Source organism: Urocampus carinirostris, chromosome 1, assembly GCF_059441175.1.
Source record: "Urocampus carinirostris isolate Australia breed hairy pipefish chromosome 1, RoL_Ucar_1.0, whole genome shotgun sequence".
NCBI lineage: Eukaryota > Metazoa > Chordata > Actinopteri > Syngnathiformes > Syngnathidae > Urocampus > Urocampus carinirostris.
The window spans coordinates 17,021,710-17,039,657 of NC_142349.1; the positions used below are offsets into that span (position 1 = coordinate 17,021,710).

Genomic DNA, 17,948 nt, shown 5'->3' on the forward strand with positions numbered 1-17,948 from the left:
CTTTTGCGCACATTTTTTGGGTCGAACACCGATTTGGTTGAGCATTGAGGCGGTTGAGGACCGGGGTATCACTGTATATATGTATATGTAGCAGTTCATCATAGAGTGGCCTAGAATGGAAAAAATAAGGTAGCCTTTAAAAGAAATTACTAACCAATAGTCATAATTACAGTAAGTAAACTCCAAACCATTAAAATGCTAGGATGAAAGATATTGCTAGTGGTCGAGCATTACTAAGCGCTTGTGGTATTTTAAAAGAGTATTACAATCATTTAATAGATCTTACACACATTAGGAGCAAACAACCAACAGCATCTTACTCAATGTTTATTTAAAACATCAGCCACCAAAAAAATCTGGTAGGGGATTTACATCCATTGCTAATGTTACTGAGAATTGTAGCATTACTTTGTAGTTTGTAAACATTCCTTTTGTCTGGGTCTTAACAACATGTGTTTACTGATGCCACTTTTTACAATGACATTCACATGGATGTTACGATCTTAAGCAAACATGCCACACAGACGGGTTAACTTTAAATACAGCTGATTTTGGATGTACTTTTTCAATGGAAAAATGGCAATCATCCCATATGAAAGTTACAACCGAATGTATCTATTGTTATTACAAGATTCTCAAAAACAGGTGCCGTAATAATCAAGGGGGGAATGTTTCAAAGTACAGTGGAAGCCTCGAATTCTCAGAATGTCTCTAATAAGTGCACAGAAATCTAAGTGTGTGGCTAATCAATTCCCTGAAAATTAGCTGGAAATGTGGCAAGTTGTGATGGTTACAAAAGCAGACTAGAAAAAGGCAAGTGGATTTCAAATGTAATGCTACAATTTACTGTTGTGTAAAGAAGAGTAATGAGTGTCAAAAACCTAATAGTTATTTTTGACGGAAAATAATGTATATGAAATATTTCAACACACACTAACACGTATGCACACAGATAGGGTTCAGTCATCAAATTTTCCTTCCAGGATGCTTTCAAAGGTGAACGGGAGGAACTTGATGCCCTGGCCCACATAAAACTTGTTCTGGAACTCCACCCTGTTTATACACAAACAAGCACACAAGGAGGTGAATACATTAGTGAGCTGTTTACAAGAACGGAAGTAAAGCTAGGCAATGCTGTTCACGACCCTTGCTCCCCATTCCAGACCCCCTCCCTTACAGTAGCCAAATGCAAGTGTTGGACCTGTACCCAAGAATGTGATCCTACGTCCTGCCTGGAAAGGGAACAGGGTCTATTTGTTAAGAAAAATCGCCATGCCAATTGAAGCGCTGATCTTTAGCAAAATAGGGGCGCAAAATACTGTTAAATCACCTGACAAAATGCCTAAGTGGCTAGAACGGTTTTTATATGCCCATAAGGCGCGCACAAAAGTCTAAGATTTCATTGAAAATGGGAGCCGCGCCCCAATCTCCCAGCGCATCTTTTATGGCGGACGTGACTGAGGACTGAAAGATTGAATTGTGGGCGTCACAGTTCACTCTTGTATTGTGGGCGTAAACCATTGGGCGTGTGGTGATTGCACAACGATTTGGAATGACGCTCGAGTATTGTAGCACATCTTAAACTGACCGCCATCAACTATGCTGAGGAACTCAGGAATCGAGCTGCTGCGAAAGATCTGAAGATTAAGTAATCGATGGTTCGAAAATGGAGAAATAAAAAAATAAAAACTACTTGTATATATGTTTTTTACAATTTTGTCATATTCTGGAGTTTTACTCAGTGATAAATACTTAAATAAACCACGACCAAACTCAGTTTTGCTCGTACTGCTTTTTTTTTTTTTTTTTTAAACTCCTACACTTGTATGCTTGTCAGGCGGTCACGCGGCACTCGCGCCCAATGCCGGTGCGCTGAATCAGTAGATAAATAAAAAAATACAACCAGCTACGGAGAGTGCGCCTTTTAACACTGTGTGTCTCATGGGCGTGAAAATACGTTAGCTAGAAATTGGTTGGAGGATGAAGTTTGGTAAGTCTCTCATTAGTTTGTGAGATATCCTCCCCCCAAATTGATCTAAAATGGTTATGACTTTATTTATCTGAGGTTATCAGGCTGACTAGCTAAAAATAAACACCCAATTAAAACAGATGGACAGCGAATTGTAGGATTTTTGCTATAGTCGCTAATGACTCCATTTCTCACCAGTGCAGTCGAAGCGCGTGCAAGAAAGCAGAGAGGCCTTCCATAATGAGCAAAATGGCCACTGTGAGCACAGCAAAGAAGTAAAAGACGATGGCCAGGAGGAGAAAGCCACCCAAGCTGCGGGAGGCTAGGCCGATGTGCATCACCATGGACCACAGCACTTCGGACAACTCTGCATCAAACACCAGAAGCCATTGGCATGGATTGTGCTTTCAAAAGAAAACTGGATTTCCAAAAGTTAAAAAAAAAACTCACGCGCGTGCGCCAGACTGAGAGCCCAAAGTCTGAGGTAGGAAGCAGTGTTGGAAATACAACCTAAGCAGTATTCGATGGTGTGTATTGCCTGATGCACAGCTACATCTGCAAAGTTAAACTGGGAGGCAGAGGGCACATCCGTCAATACAGTGAACCAGATGAAAATCTTTATAAGTTCCCTTAAATCAGAAAGAAATTCTGTCATCGGGACACCCAGTCATGAAGTGAGAACCCCACGCAAAAAAAGACTGCTTCACTTCAACACGTACACCAACACACCACAAGGAGGCGACAAAAGGCAAGGAAAGAGAACGGCATCCTCAGAAAGGTAATGGGCAGGTTTCAGGTCCTACCTCTTCCTCCTCGCGGGCCTTGAAAGCAGATGAAAGAAGGCAACGGTTGATTATTGACCACACGCACACACTCAAAGAAACACAACAAACAGCCATTGATCTATAGCTATCGGCTATCTAAAAATGCAACATATTTGTCAAATAAAACATCAATATTGCGTGAGTAACATTTCAATGAGGCTTATTTAATCTTAACACTTACATAAATGGCTCAATGTTCCTCTTCCTTTTTTTGTTATATTTTGATCTTCTTTGAACAAACTCAGTTATTACTTGGGATAAACAACAAGTGAAAATATAAAACCCGAACACTTTGTGGGAAACTGATCTAATTGAATGCCTCTGTATTTGAACACCAGCAACAGTAACATGAGAGTCTTCATCCAATATGGATGTTGTAATAAAAACATGTATGTTTTGCTTCGACGTACGTCAGGCAAAGGCCAAGGAAAAGCTCACCTCAGGCTCATCTTCTGAGTGTTGCGAAAGTTGGTCGTGCTGGATGATTTCTGCTTCATCATCTGTAGGCCCGTTGCCCACCCGGATGCCTCCAAAATTCTGCGTGCCCTTTGGAGAAACAAATCAGGTTTGAGAACGACATTCATAATACGTGATGAAATTTTCACTGGCCTGTGGCCTTATATGTAGTACGCCAGTAATGTTGACCGCACTATAAAAGAAATTTGTACAAAGACAAACAAAAAATTCTACATTTCTACATTGGCCACCTTGCCTTTGGCCTACTGGGAGAATTTTAGCCCGACCCATTTCCAACATGGCAACTGAAAACAAAAAAGGAACATTGACTGCAAGGGCCAACGCTTCCCAGACAGTGTAAATTGGAGAATTTTTTAACCTAAATCAGAAGCAACCGTGTCTGCCTAATTTGCCAAGAGACTCTGGCTGTTTTCAAAGATTATAATATCAAAGGGTGATGCCAGACAACACATGCCAACTACAAAAAACCTTACTGAAAACGACTGCTGTGAAAAGGTGAAGCAACTGGAAGCTGTTTCAACGGCACAACAGCGCTTTTTAATGAGACCGCGCACATCAAATGAAAATGTCATTAGGGTGAGCTACGAGGTAATGACACTGATCGCCAGGCACTGCAAAGTTTTGATAGAGGAGGAATTTATTAAAGACTGTTGGAAGCATGTCAGGCTGCATAGTCAGCCTTCACAAATGCTCAACTTACCAAATCTGTAAAGTTTGATGTAGAGAAAATACCACATTTGTGTACAATGTTAACTCCTAATTTTTAATTAAATATCGGTATCAAATTTTGTCTGACTTTTTCCCAGCCCAAATTCGGCACTGAAGGTGACAAATTTAGTTGTATATATGTGGCCATGACTCAAATCATTCATTGACAACTATGAAGTATGGACACAATACCAACATAACATTTACAATGTGATTCATTTATGGTCCCTTAAAGATCTATTCATCATCAGATACACTAAAGGTTTTCCCTTAACAAGCTTTTTTTGCATTAGTTTATAAAACTCTCAGGAACTCTGTTTTTTTCCATTCTCTAACAGGAATAAAAATAGTGTGATAATGAGGTCATATCAAATGTGTGTTACATCTGATAAATATAGTACTCCTCCTTTTCACAAACTACACTGATTTTAATTCAACTGCCAGATTAACTGTGGGAAATCTCCCAATACTCACCCACCTCAAAAGATTTTCTCTTTGGATATTACATTTTACGTAGGTCACCTAATTTGACTTCAAAACAGTGAATTTCAGCTAAATGTGAGAGATTTTCATGCTTGAATTAATGATCTGGGTTGGGTGCCCGTGATGGGAACAAAACTCAGTAGGCATTTATTAAAGTGATGAACCAAAGTGGATCTCTATCAACCTACCATATTTTTACGCCATAAATATTGTCTTCTCAGGACCATAGTTTTTACTATCAACATACAAGGGACACATGCCAAGGCAATGAGTACCAAAAGAGTCTGCAGGCCTTGCTGTAACAAAAAAAGAAAGAGTTTGAGATCATTTTCATGCCATGATGCTGATTTTACCAACAAGAAGCGCTTTTGACCTGCCCTCTGTAGAGAGACTTGACAGTTGGGTCGCTGTAGTTGAAGAGGAACATGTTGATAAACGCGATCAGGAGACTTGGGGCGTCGCGCGACAGCCGAACATCATACGAAAGCCACTTGTAAAAGATGAGCAGCACCAGGTAGCCAAAGAGGCTGGACATGAAAACTAACTCGGGGATGAAGCCCAAGTAAATGTTCAGTGGCTTCTTGAAATAACTTAAAGAGAAAGAGAATGTTGACGGCTTCGGGGAAAGGAATGAAGAGTAAAAGTAACAGTAAAAAGTACTCACAGGTGGTTGAATAGACTGAGAGTGACACCAAACGACATGTGGATGACACCCAAAATGATCGACATCTTCATTTTAAAGGAGTTCAAGAAGGTCAGCTTGTTGGTTGCAACATTCCAGATCTGATGGATAAGATATTTCACGTTTAATTTTAGAAATGATGCAATAACATTCAGGACTGGAGAACATCCAGGACTGTCTCAGAAAATTAGAATATTGTGATAAAGTTCTTTATTTTCTGTAATGCAATTAAAAAAACAAAAATGTCATTCATTCTGGATTCATTACACATCAACTGAACTATTTCAAGCCTTATTATTTGAATATTGCTGATTTTGGCTTACAGCTGAAAAAAACTCAAAAATCCTATCTCAAAATATTAGAATACTTCCTCAGACCAAGTAAAAAAATAATTTTATAACAGCAAAACTAAATCAAACATTTGAAAATGTCCATTGATGCACTCAGTACTTGGTTGGGAATCCTTTTGCACGGATTACTGCATCAAACCGGCGTGGCATGGAGGCAATCAGCCTGTGGCATTGCTGAGGTGCTATTGATGCCCAGAATGCTTCGATAGCGGCCTTCAGCTCATTTGCATTTGTAGGTCTGGTGTCTCTCATCTTCTTCTTAACTATACAACACAAATTTTCGATGGGGTTCAGGTCAGGGGAATTAGCAGGCCAATCAAGGACAGTGATGCCATGGTCAGTGCACCAGTTACTGGTGGTTTTGGCACTGTGGGCCGGTGCCAGATCATGCTGGAAAATGAAATACTCATCTCCATAGAGCTTTTCAGCAGATGGAAGCATGTAGTGCTCTAAAATCTCTTGGTACACAGTTGCATTTACTCTGGACTTGATGAAACACAGTGGACCAACACCAGCAGCTGACATGGCTCCCCAAACCATTGCTGACTGTGGGAACTTCACACTGGATTTCAAGCAACTTGGATTTTGCTCTTCTCCAGCCTTTCTCCAGACTCTGGCGCCTTGACTTCCAAATGAAATGCAAAACTTGCTTTCGTCTGAAAAGAGGACTTTGGACCACTCTGCAACTGTCTAGTGCTTCTTCTCCATAGCCCAAGTCAGACGCTTCTTCCGTTGTCTTGAGTTCAGAAGTGGCTTGATCATGGGAAAACGGCTATTGTAGCCCATTTCCCGGACACGTCTGTGAACTGTGGCTTTTGATACCTGGACTCCAGCTTCAGCCCACTGTCTTTGAAGCTCCCTCAAATTCTGGAAGCTGCTCTTCTTCACAATTTTGTTAAGGCTGCGGTCATCTCTCTTGGTTGTGCAGCGTTTCCGGCCACATTTTTCCCTTCCAACAGACTTTTTGTGGATATGCTTTGAAACTGCACTCTGTGAACAGCCTGCTCTTTGAGAAATTTCTTTTTGTGTCTTACCCTCCTGATGGAAGGTATCAATGATGGTCCTCTGGACAGCAGTCAGATCAGCAGTCTTCCCCATACTTGTGATTTAGTTTACTGAACCAAGCTGAGTGTTTTTAAGGCTCAGGAAACCCTCGCAAGGTGTTTCGAGTTAATTAGATGATTCAGGTGATTAGTTGAATAGCCTACTTGTATACTTTTTCATGATATTCTAATATATTGAGATAGGATTTTTGAGTTATCTAAAGCTGTAAGCCAAATTCAGAAATATTCAAATAATAAAAGGCTTGAAATAGTTCAGTTGATGTGTAATGAATCCAGAATGTATGACATTAGTGTTTTTTTAATTGCATTACAGAAAATAAAGAACTTTATCTCAATATTCTAATTTTTTGGGACAGTCCTGTATTCAAAAGGAAAAAAGGAGAATCATTACCTTATTAACTGGGCCATGGCGTACATTTGTACTCAAGCGAGAAAAGTCATTTGTTTTATTCAAATGGCCCATAATGTTTGGAGAGGAGTCCAAAGGTAATGGGTTCAACAACACATAACTTCTCCATTTCCTATGTTTTTATGATTTTATGTCTTTTTTTTTATTTATTATTTCGCTTACAACTTTTAAATTGTATTTTTTTTCATTGTCTGTACAGTGTCCTTGGGTGGCCTGAAAGGCGCTTTTAAATAAAATGCATTATTATTATTATTATTCATAAATGACTAAATGTCAAATGTGCCTGTTTAATTGTATAGCATTTAGGAAAATAATATGAGATACTTGCATTATGCAAATGCAGAGTTAACTTTACTTATACTGTAAATGTTGGACTATAAGCCACAAATTTTTTCGTGTAGCGTTTTTCTTTGTAAATATCTCATGTTTCAACGTGGGAACATGTGGCCTATAGTCAGGCGAGGCGTTTGTATGTAGTAAATGTTTTTCCCTTAAAAATGTATTGGGTGCAGCTTATAATCAGGTGCGCTCTTTAGTCCGAATTTTACGATCACAGAAGTGGAGTAATAATCTCAATAAAAAAATAAAAAGACAAAGGTAAACATTGGGTTTTTAGTGTGTGTGCTTTTTCAAACATAGCATGTAGTAAATAAAGTTACTGGTTATCAGTATTGGTCTCGAGAAGCACTATTTCAACAGTTATTTAGCATCCCTAACACATACCATAATTTAGTAAGATCTTTCAAGAATAGAGCTGAGTAACTTTACAATTCTTTCCTTTTTTGCTGATGCAATACAAGATTACCATATAATTTTGCCCACATAAAAAACAAACAGATGAATTACCGGGTCAATTCCTATTGGGTAAGGCCCTTTAAAGACACCATCTATTGCTGGGTCTAATTGCAAAACTTTGTTGCCTTTGAGGGTTTCAAACCTGAAAAAAAGGAAGAGAATGGTCTTTTTTTTTTTAATGTATAAAAGATAACTGTTCTGGCCTCACTCGACCACTCACGTCCAGTTTCCTCCCACACGGGCATCAAACATGGGCCGCACACTCCAGCCCGAACCGAAAACATTGAGTGACTTGGAAAAACAGTCGTTGTAGATAATGCCAGTGTAGACGGAGAAGATGCCCATAAGCAGGATGATGTAGCGCCCTGCGAACACCATACTGAACATCTAACACGAAACACTCAAGTTAAAAAAAATCTGTCTTGCGGCTCAGTATTCAGTGTTGCAAGTCAGAATGAACATGACGGGGGCAGAAATGGATGGTGGGGCAGATACCTCGTTGTCATTCTTCTGAGCAATTAACCGGCTCTCTCGCAAAACGAGGTAAAGAGCGGCGCAGGTCATGAGAATGCCGTGGCCCAGATCACCAAACATGACGGCGAACAGGAAGGGGAAGGTGATGATAGTGTATGGAGCTAAAGGGTTGCATTGTAGATGGAGGGAAGATAACACAGATGACCAAGACAGCTGGAAGTTTAACATGAATTTTTAGGCACAACCATACCTGGGTTAATCTCGCGGTAGCTGCCGATTCCATAAGCATCCACAATGTTTTGAAACCCGGAGGTGAGCTTGTTTGTCTTGTTGTACGTGGGCGGGGTCTGTTTGGTCTGCATCCTGTTCAAGATGGAAGGCACAGTGGAGCCACTCTTCTCCTGAACGACAACAGCATACATTTGCCTTTGCTGATTTACTATTACTTAAACTTGTTCTTTTATGGCTTGACCACACTAGAGTCTCCAGCGACCACTAGTCAATTGTAGCTGAAGTCAGGTGAGAAGCAAAGTTATCATAATCTGTTCAAATTGCATGCTGTAATATGAAAATGTTACTTTGTTCTTTTGTAGAAATGATATTTTTGTGCATCCTTTCATCCCAGAGACAAGGTTACAATCAGTACAAAACACCTCAAATTAACGAAACAGTTAAAATCAAAACAGAAAAAGACCTGACGGAAAAAGACAAAGCTTACTTTGGTCCCATCCCATTAACTGACTTGACACTTTCCACACTAGTAAATTAGAGAGAACAAAATAGTATCTCAATACCGTGGAGCAGAGGGAAAAGTTTTCTTTGTGTTTGAGATACAGAAAAACATATTTTAACTAATGATTAAATGTACTTACAATGCAGGTCTTAAGGACTAAAAAAAATTCACAGTTCGAAGCTACGAGCCGAATCTCTCCACTACAATGTCCACAGCTTTATACAAAGGTTATCTGTTTGACTCATTATTCGCTGCGGCTTATTTGGGTAAAAAGAATGTCCACTCCAGCCTTTTCTTTTGGCCATTGCGGTTGATATTATGTATGACTTGACTAGTAGCATCGCTGAATTTTTGGCAAAATGAATTTTTTTTTAATGAAAATATAAAAAATAAGATACCCATTGAATAGATAAAACTCAAAGACATTGGATCAGCAAATATTTGTAGGATAATCACACATTGGTGTTTCTGAATTTTACAAAACAGATTTAGGTTGATTATAAATTTCTAGCTGTGCGCATACGCGTAAACTTTGCGACAAATATTAGGTTCGTCACTCATAATTAGAGTAGATGGCTGATCATTTAACTAAAATGGAAATAAAACAAAATTCAATTAAACCTTACATGTCTCACCTCTCACCTTAAATGCAAATAACAGTGTTATTTTACCATAGTTATGTCAAATGTTGTCTATTGTGTTGTCCATTGTTCATTCTTTGCCGGCTATTGTTCAAATGAATTACCACACTGAAAATCCCATTTACAGCGTCCATGAGCACAATGTAATGTACATGAAAATATGCACATTATTTAATCATTTCCTTTTTTTGAAATCCTTTTGCTCATTTTTACCGTTTTAATTAGTCTTACTTGCACTGAAAGGAGACCTCTAAATTTGTAAATTGCACTTGTATAATGACAATAAAGGCAATTCATTGATTCATTAATGATGGGCTGTCTAAGGCTAAAATGTCAGTACGGATTAATAGGTCCCAGTTTGGCCCTGATTAGTGGGCATTTAAAATGTGAGAACTAACAAACAAGCAAATGGAAAGAGCAAATACTAGTATATTTCACTGTGAGAAGCAAGTCTCAACAAAGCATAACTCAGCATACCTAGAATGTGAAGCGGATTTAAATGCTGTTGAATAGTTGTGCTGAATAGTGCAGCAAAACAATAAAAAAATTGCAAAGATAGTATTTTTCAGATTACAGTAAATTCCGGACTATAAGCCGCTACTTTTTTCCCAAACCTTCGACCCTGCGGCTTATTAAGTGATGCGGCCAATTTATGTAATTTTTCTAACAGCCGCCAGCGGCGCTCGAGTACCAAAGGTAAGATTTAGACCGGTGGAATATATGCGCAGAGGAAGACTGCAACTTCTTCGCTTGTGCACAAATTAAATTAGCGTAGACATATCCTCATCATGAAAATTGCAAAAAGAAAGGCACATGACGTAGCTTTCAAGCTTAAAGCAAACGAGCAGTCCGATAAAGAAGGAAATAGAGCTACTGCACATAAACTTCACTTTGCGAGCGTGCTGCTAGTGTGGGGCGACGTCTATATGACAAAGTCCCTTTCCCATACTGGGGAAGACAACTTTGATGACGTCAGTTATAAGGAGGAAGATGAGGACGGTTTATGTTTTTTTTTTAACAGACCCGTTGACTGTGTTGCTAGTAGGGTTTTGCTATCCTTCACAGGCACGGTTTGGGATGAAAGTTATAATATTATAATTAAAGCTTTGAAAACTCTCTCGGTGTACCGTCTTTCTTTGTAAATATGTGTAACTGATGTATAGTATGTATTTGCACCTGTATATTTTTGTAATGTATTTATTTGAGACACTTATTCTGATATGTTTTGCGAATTAAAAAAGAGGTGGCGGAGCAAACGCGGGCTGACGGGAAGTGGGGTAAAGGTGAGTGAGACCTGTTGTCGCGGCGGACAATAGTGGATATATATTTTTCCCACCCTTACCTTTGGAAATAGACATTTTTTCCTTGGATTAGTTTCAACGGGTACCCGGACTCTGCAGGTCTGCAGCAAACTTTCAGTACTGGTATCATTATCTGTTCATTTTGCCAGCTGTGGTTTTTGGACTGTGTACTTTATATTCAGTTACAATCGCGGGACTCAAAGCCGGGTTTGCGCTAATTTTGTGATTGAGTTACACGTTTTAATATGGGCGCATGCTGCTTATATACAGGTGGGGCTTGTGTAGCTAAAAAATCGGTTTTCCTCCTAAAATGTGGTGGGTGCGGCTTATAATCAGGTGTGCTCTATAGTCCGGAATTTACGGTACTTATCTACATAAATAAGCTGGATTTTCTTCTGTGAATACAATAATGCTCCGGGAAACGCTTTTGCGCACATGCAACAGTCTGAGTGAAAGCACAATCAAAAATACAGTACATTTCTTAGTTGTGTAATCTTGGTGTTGTCATTGGCTTGGGTAGGTGGTTGCGGAAATTAGTCTCACTCACCGTGCCCCGTCGCAGAGCAAATTGAATGGAGTCCAGGTCGGAAACGGGACACCACACCTCAGCAATGAGACACTTCTGGGTCACGTCGATGTTGCACAGGTTGAGGGTGTGGTAGATGGCTTTCATTTTCCTCACTTTGATGAACCAGACGCGCACTGCCTTGGCAGCGGCCTGCAGAACCCGCTGTCTGTGGTCCTCAGTTTGGTTCAACACCTTGACGAGGAGTGGAGATGGAAACGTGTATAAAAAGAATGATGAAGCAAGATTGTGCACAGCGCATTGAAGGACTAACCATTTGCAAGTCATCGATTCGAGCATTCACCCCTGCGAGCATCTCTTTCCTCTCCTGAGGTGTTTCTGGACAAGGGTACAATGTTGCCCGAAATCTATTAGAAAAGCACACATGAGCAACATAAAACATCAATGTGTTTTTGTGTGCTTTTTCCCCATTTTCTTTTACCCCTCACAAATCTTCTTGACTCTGTTTTTCAGCTGGTCTCCCTGGAAGAAGATGATGAAGACAGACTTGTGGACCTGATCACCCTGTAGAACATAAAAAAATGAGTATCGGTAGACCTTAAGGGTAATAACTGCCAGTATTAAAAAATATGTTGTAAAATTAACTTGTAACTGGTTTTGGCAGTTAAAAAAACCACCAATCGAGTGTAAAATACTTGTCAATCTGTATTGAGCTTCACTCTCCTGAAATGTATTTGTAGGCAATTAAGCATTTAACTTCTTAAGATAAATTTCACCAAATCATATAAACATATAATTCCTGAAAACCTTCATAAAAGAAAATATGCCGCAATTAAACTGCAGGCTGACCGAGGTGGGGTCCTCCAAAGAGTCTTCGATATCTGCCTGCCTTAGGAACACGTTTCCTCTGCACACTCTCCACAGCATCCTTTCAAATGTGGGGATCCGTTCCCTTCCGATAACTCCAGCAACAAATCTGTAGCAAAGGACAAAGTCACATTTGATACATGACCACTTGGTGAGATAAACGTTGAAGGACAACAACAAAGCATTTCGGTTTTTTTTGAGTTCTTACCCGAGTCTCAGGGGTGTCCCCCGACTGATCTCATTGGGGTCAAGGAGGGTAGATGACTCCTCTAGCAGAGTAGGGTCTTCCATCTGTAGGTTGGTTTGTGTTAACAATAAAACATAACACACATGAAAGATGGCATAGTAGGGTAATACCTAAAAGGCAGCCTGTCTGGCTGAATGATTAACTGACACTATGGCTCATTTTAACTCATAAAAGATGATGTGACATGTGGACAAGATGGTAAGGTTAATGGAAGGCGGTCAAGCGGCCAGACATGAGAGTGAATTGGGCGGAAAACCAGACGGTCGAATGTCACGGACTGTGATAAATATGTCACGTCCTGTTTGGCCCGTATGTGTGCACCCTGATCTGCTGACCTCCTCAAAAAACTGCTGTGTGCGACGCAGAATGTGCTTGAGCTCAGTCAGCTCCAGGAAGTTTTTCTTCAAGGCTTCCTGATTGGTGTTGATTTCCTTCAATTCGTTTTCCAGCTTCTCAAACGTGGCCTGAGTTAAGAGGTGAGAGAATGAAAATTCTCCCAGGCGTGACACTAGAAGGCATATGATGGTGTTAAGCTTGCTCCTACCTCCAAGTCAATCATATCTCTTGGGAAGGGAACTTCTGGGTTCTCACCGGTGTCGACAATTGGGATATCGGCCTTTTTTATCTCTTTCTCCACAAATCCTGCCAATAAGACGGCATTGTTTGACTTTCCTGTAGGAAACTGCACCTATTCAACCAACTTCCATAACAGTAACCACTGATTTGTCCGCAAAATCTTAAAAATGCATGTAATTTATATATTTTTCAAGGGGGCTCTGAGAATTTTGATAATATTTCAAAATGTAATCCCTGCGCACAACAAAATAGTGATGCTTTTCAGTGGAAAAGGAAAAACATATTTTGCGAGTTGTATTTTATATTTTGTTAGTTGAAAAACACCACCATGCATTTATGAGTAAGTACTCAAAACAGTCTCCAACATGAAAGCTGGTTTTGACATGGCAGAACTAAATTAAAAGACAGAATGTGATTGAGAAACAAAAGAATGTGGAACATAATACAGCAAGAAACCGTTGATTATTTTCATCCCACCTCCCCAAAAACATTTGAATAGATCATTACAACTTTTTATTTTCCATTCAGTTTTGAGGATTTTTTTTAATCTTATATTGTACAATATTAACCTCGACCAATCCCTGTATAATGTCTTCTCTTATATTTACCTTAATTGTAACAACTTTCCTCGCAAAAATTGTAAAAAGAAAAAAATTCTTCATAATGAGTGAATAAACGCAAGATACATTCCTTTCATTAACCATGGTCAATTCATAAATAGTTTAAAAAAGTTCCATATTGACTTATCTACCAGATGATTATTTTTTTCTTTTAAAGATCAGAAGGTTTTCTAATAGCTGTGTCATTCTCATCAGCCAATGTGTTATTTGAAATATTCTAAAGAAGGTGGCAGTTTGGACATTAAAACTTCTTGAGGTAAAGCCAAAAAAACTTCTGTCTGGGGAAAAAAAAGCAAAAACAAATGAGAGTGAAATGACTCACTGAGTTTGCGATCCATTTCTTCACACCTCCGCACTTCGTTGACGAACTTGCGCTGGAAAACGTTCACGTCAGGATTCAACTGCCATAAAAAGAAGCACAATTTCTTATTATAATATAAAATTGTTCTATCACACCTTCCTAAAATAGCAGTCATCTCAAATATAAGTCGTGATTTGGTTCAGCGAATCCCTCCATGCCTCGTCATACAGGGATCAAAAACAGCAAAAGCTTTTTAACACTCTGCATTTTTTTAACGGCCTTATATGATCCATTTTCAGTACAATGCTTTCCTTGGGGATAGTCAAGTGTTCCCATGTGAGGAATGGCGCACAAGCTGAGAGCACATGATCGAGATTCTGTCGTTAGGCATGTACTACCTAAAAGCCAGCTCGCAAAACCAAATTCTCTTCCACAACATCAGGGACATTCTGAGATTGCAGAATACAATTAATATTAGAATTGGCAACTCACGTCACGGAACTGCACCATGCCAATCTCTCCCAGCTCACTGACACAGCAGTAAGCCGCTTCTGACTGAAGGAAGAGTTGAGCAAGCGTCATCTCCTCGCTCCTGAAGAGTTCCCCCATGTTTGCGATGGGTTTGAGGGTGGCCCGTCACGCCCTTAACAAAGGATGAACACCAAAAAGTCAATCAGACATTAATCTGTGCAATTTTGTACCACATCAGCTTTGTTTTTCAGAATGCCTGCCTTCTTCAAAGGTGTTGGATGTAACTTCAAAATATTGTACTTGCTGAAATTATCATTGCAGCTCCTTTTGTTGTGTGTGAAAGTATGTGAAATTCTTAGATGAACTCAAATAAACTCATTTTTCATGTTTTGGGGGGGTTAGGTTGGCATTTTGATTGTATTCTCTTACTTTCATAATTTTCCTCCTGGATCTGAAGGAAAAAAACGACCACGTGCATGGTATCACTCTGCCCCACCCTGACCCTCCTACCTTTTGGCGTAATGCGCTTCGCAGCCTAAACCCCAAAGATAAAAGTAAAATGAAAGCGGAAAGGCGTGGTGATTTTAAAAAAAAATTATAAAGGCTCTTTGAATTTGGTTGGGCATTGTAAATACATCCCTAATAGAGAAAATTCATTTTTAAATGTTTAAGGACACCTCAGACTATGCAACACACCCTAAAGGTTAAGAAATGTATTGTTGCTGCAACTCATCAAGAGCTCATCTCTCCAAGTTTCTGCATATTCTCGATGTGAATGTCAATGATTTGCTGTCAACATTGCCCTGTGTGGTTGCATGAAGGGCTAAATTTGGTTAAAATGTATATAATCTAAGTTTTCCCCCATTATACTTAAGCGATGAACTCACAGTGTCCTTGTTTGTTGAGCACAAATTAATTGACTTTGACTATGAAAAGGAAACATCTAAGATTGTGTGCCCAGACTGAGGATTGTTCCATCCTGTTTTGGGAAGTCGTCACCTGGGAGCTAAAATCCTTTTCGGGTATTGTAATTATTCTGGAGTAGAGCGGGTAGTTCAGCGATTCCAGCTCGCTCCTTGGCGTCATGTGTCGTCGTGCCCTTGGGCAAGACACTTCACACACCTTCCCTCCAGTACAACTCACACTGCTGCATGAAAGGTGTGAATGTTTAGTGGTGATGGAATGGGCCATAGTATATGCCTATGTATATAGGTATATACATGTGTAAATGAAGAATGCACCCTTGTTGAGGCATCTTTGAGTGTCCAATAAAGCCCGACATAAATCCAACACATTATTATTATCATTATTTTTGACAAGATAGATCCATAATGCAATTATCTATTTTTGGCAACGGTTAAGAGTAAATTTCCAAGATTAGGTTTTGGAAACCGTTTTACGCAGCCCATTAATTACTCGAGGGGTTTTAAGTCAGGGTTTGGTCATACCGTACTTTGGCACAGCAGTCTCACCTTCTAATAAGGAGAGTAAAATGTTCAATAACAGATATGTGTGCACTCTAGCATCGGAGTGCAAGAAGTTGCCATGTGACGACGTGAGAGGAGAAAAGCCGGCAGCTGTCACACTGATCCCATGATCCGGGAAGGAATGCAGTTACATTGGCAAACACTGAATAGTAATAAATAAATAATTCAAATGGAGTGTTGGTGTAGATGACAGCGCAGGCGATCTGGCACTATACAATCACCAAATTTGATCCTAGATGTGGAGGAAAAAAGGAGGAAATGACTTAGTCCATAATAGGTAATTTAACCACCACGTAGAACCGCTTATCTGTGGATTATGAAGGGAACATGTGACCGGAGAACTACTAAGACTTACTACTACTCCTTAACATCGGACAATGAAAACGCTAAATGTAGTCCAATGGATTTTTAAAATAACAGCAAGCCAGCCTGTGATACGAAAAAAATCAAAGTCAAGACAGGAAAACACATTTCCTAAACTCTACGTTAAATCTTTTAATTGACATTCCTACATATACCGGGTGAGATTGACGGCTAATTTTTCGAAGCACATATCAAGTATTTATTGTCGTTTCAAGCGAAAAAGTAATATCATTGAACCATTTAGATTATCATAGTTAGGTTAATAAACGTTCACGCTTGTCTGTTCAATAGATTTGTCAGAAAAGCCCGATTTAAGTAATGAGTTTGCATTGTGGCTAATGGCTAAGTTTGAGCACCTGTTGATCAATATGTAACCACACAGACTCTGAAAATTCTAACAGCATTCAAATCAAAGCTCTCTAGTAAAATGTCTGCTTGGTTTAGTGGTATACTTACTTTTAAGATGGATAAGCCGTGGTTTTCTGCAGTATTCCGTGTTTCTTGTTGCAATGATCTACAATGCGGTGTTTGCTGAGGCTGACTTTAGCGTCACCGGAGAGATACAGTATTTGTCAACTTCTCAAAGCGGAAGTGGAATCCCTGATCACGTGACCATCTATTGCAGTATTATCGAGAATCAATCTACATTGTTAACAGACACCGAAAAAAAATAATTGAGGACCACAATTAAACTTTATATTAAATATTTATTTTCTACCTCGTACACGAATCAAAAAATCTGCAGTGTAAAGTTTTTGCGAAACTTTGACCAGGTGAGGGCAGTATTGATTTAGCTTAACGGAACAGTTTGCATATTGCTCTGAATATATATTCAAATGTATGCAATTTCTATTATTGTTCACGATCAAAATGTGACCGTAGTAAGAAAATGTTATCAAACGAATACTGTTGTATTTGAAGTTGTATTTGTAGCAGTGTGTTTAATTTTGAATAGAAAGCGTTGATATTTTGAACATACTGTAAAAGTAAAGTCAAGTCAAGTCATATTTTTTTATAGCCCTTTATCACAGAAAGTCTCAAAGGGCTGTACAGAACACAAAAACAACAAAAAATAACTAATAAAATATAGCATCAGCTATATAAAATATTTTTGTGGGAACGGGAATACTTTCAGCAAATATGGAAAAAGTAAATATGTAACTTGGTTTAAATAGAATCCATATGCCAAATATGATCCAATCAACCCAAAAAATAAATTTAATTTAAAAGTAGATTAAAATAATAAACAGAGACAAGTGTTAGTGAGAAAACATGGAATTAAAATTAGATTAAAATAATAAACGTAAATTCAAGTGTTGTAATAAACAATAAAAAAAAATAGTATGAATCAAATAAATAAAGTAAGCACATGTAGCACCAAGTAGCACATTTATCGCCCCAATACTTATCGTAACAGGCTCTGCAAGCATAATAAAAATAATAATAACAAAAATAATAATCGTAATAAAGTAATAGAAGCACTGCAACCCTCAATCCACTGTGTAATCACTATATCCTTAGGGATGTAGAAAACACACAAGAAAAGGCATCCGATAGCGTCTCATCATCACACAATTTTT

General features: G+C 39.0%; 2 protein-coding genes across 4 annotated transcripts in view; both read right to left on the minus strand.

Annotated features, from left to right (window-relative positions):
- Positions 1-17,948, minus strand: part of LOC148373748 (rab3 GTPase-activating protein catalytic subunit-like) — a 191,423-nt gene that overhangs the window by 47,804 nt on the left and 125,671 nt on the right. The gene's annotated exons all lie outside the window — the stretch shown is intronic.
- atp6v0a1a (ATPase H+ transporting V0 subunit a1a) lies at positions 311-16,970 on the minus strand. Of its 2 annotated transcripts, XM_088328974.1 has the most exons (22): positions 16,825-16,970; positions 14,540-14,690; positions 14,069-14,147; positions 13,095-13,192; positions 12,886-13,014; positions 12,512-12,594; positions 12,286-12,412; positions 11,918-12,000; positions 11,750-11,843; positions 11,458-11,670; positions 8,486-8,636; positions 8,257-8,396; positions 7,982-8,148; positions 7,813-7,903; positions 5,126-5,244; positions 4,835-5,051; positions 4,650-4,757; positions 3,232-3,339; positions 2,773-2,790; positions 2,420-2,537; positions 2,165-2,336; positions 311-1,053 (listed from the first exon to the last, which is right to left on the minus strand). In XM_088328974.1, exons 2-22 carry the CDS (start codon positions 14,654-14,656, stop codon positions 960-962), a joined length of 2,526 nt encoding a protein of 841 aa, XP_088185100.1. In that variant the 5' UTR covers positions 14,657-14,690; positions 16,825-16,970; the 3' UTR covers positions 311-959. The 2 variants fall into 2 exon arrangements, with proteins under 2 accessions (XP_088185100.1, XP_088185109.1); XM_088328983.1 differs by lacking the exon at positions 2,773-2,790.

Excerpts from the sequence above, each read along its gene's own strand:
- atp6v0a1a (XM_088328974.1), bottom strand. The coding sequence starts at position 14,656 with ATGGGGGAACTCTTCAGGAGCGAGGAGATGACGCTTGCTCAACTCTTC. Across the intron at positions 13,193-14,068 it reads AGAAATGGATCGCAAACTCA|GATTTGTGGAGAAAGAGATA; the intron begins GTGAGTCATTTC and ends TCTTATTGGCAG. Across the intron at positions 12,001-12,285 it reads CTTTGGAGGACCCCACCTCG|GGTGATCAGGTCCACAAGTC; the intron begins GTCAGCCTGCAG and ends TATGTTCTACAG.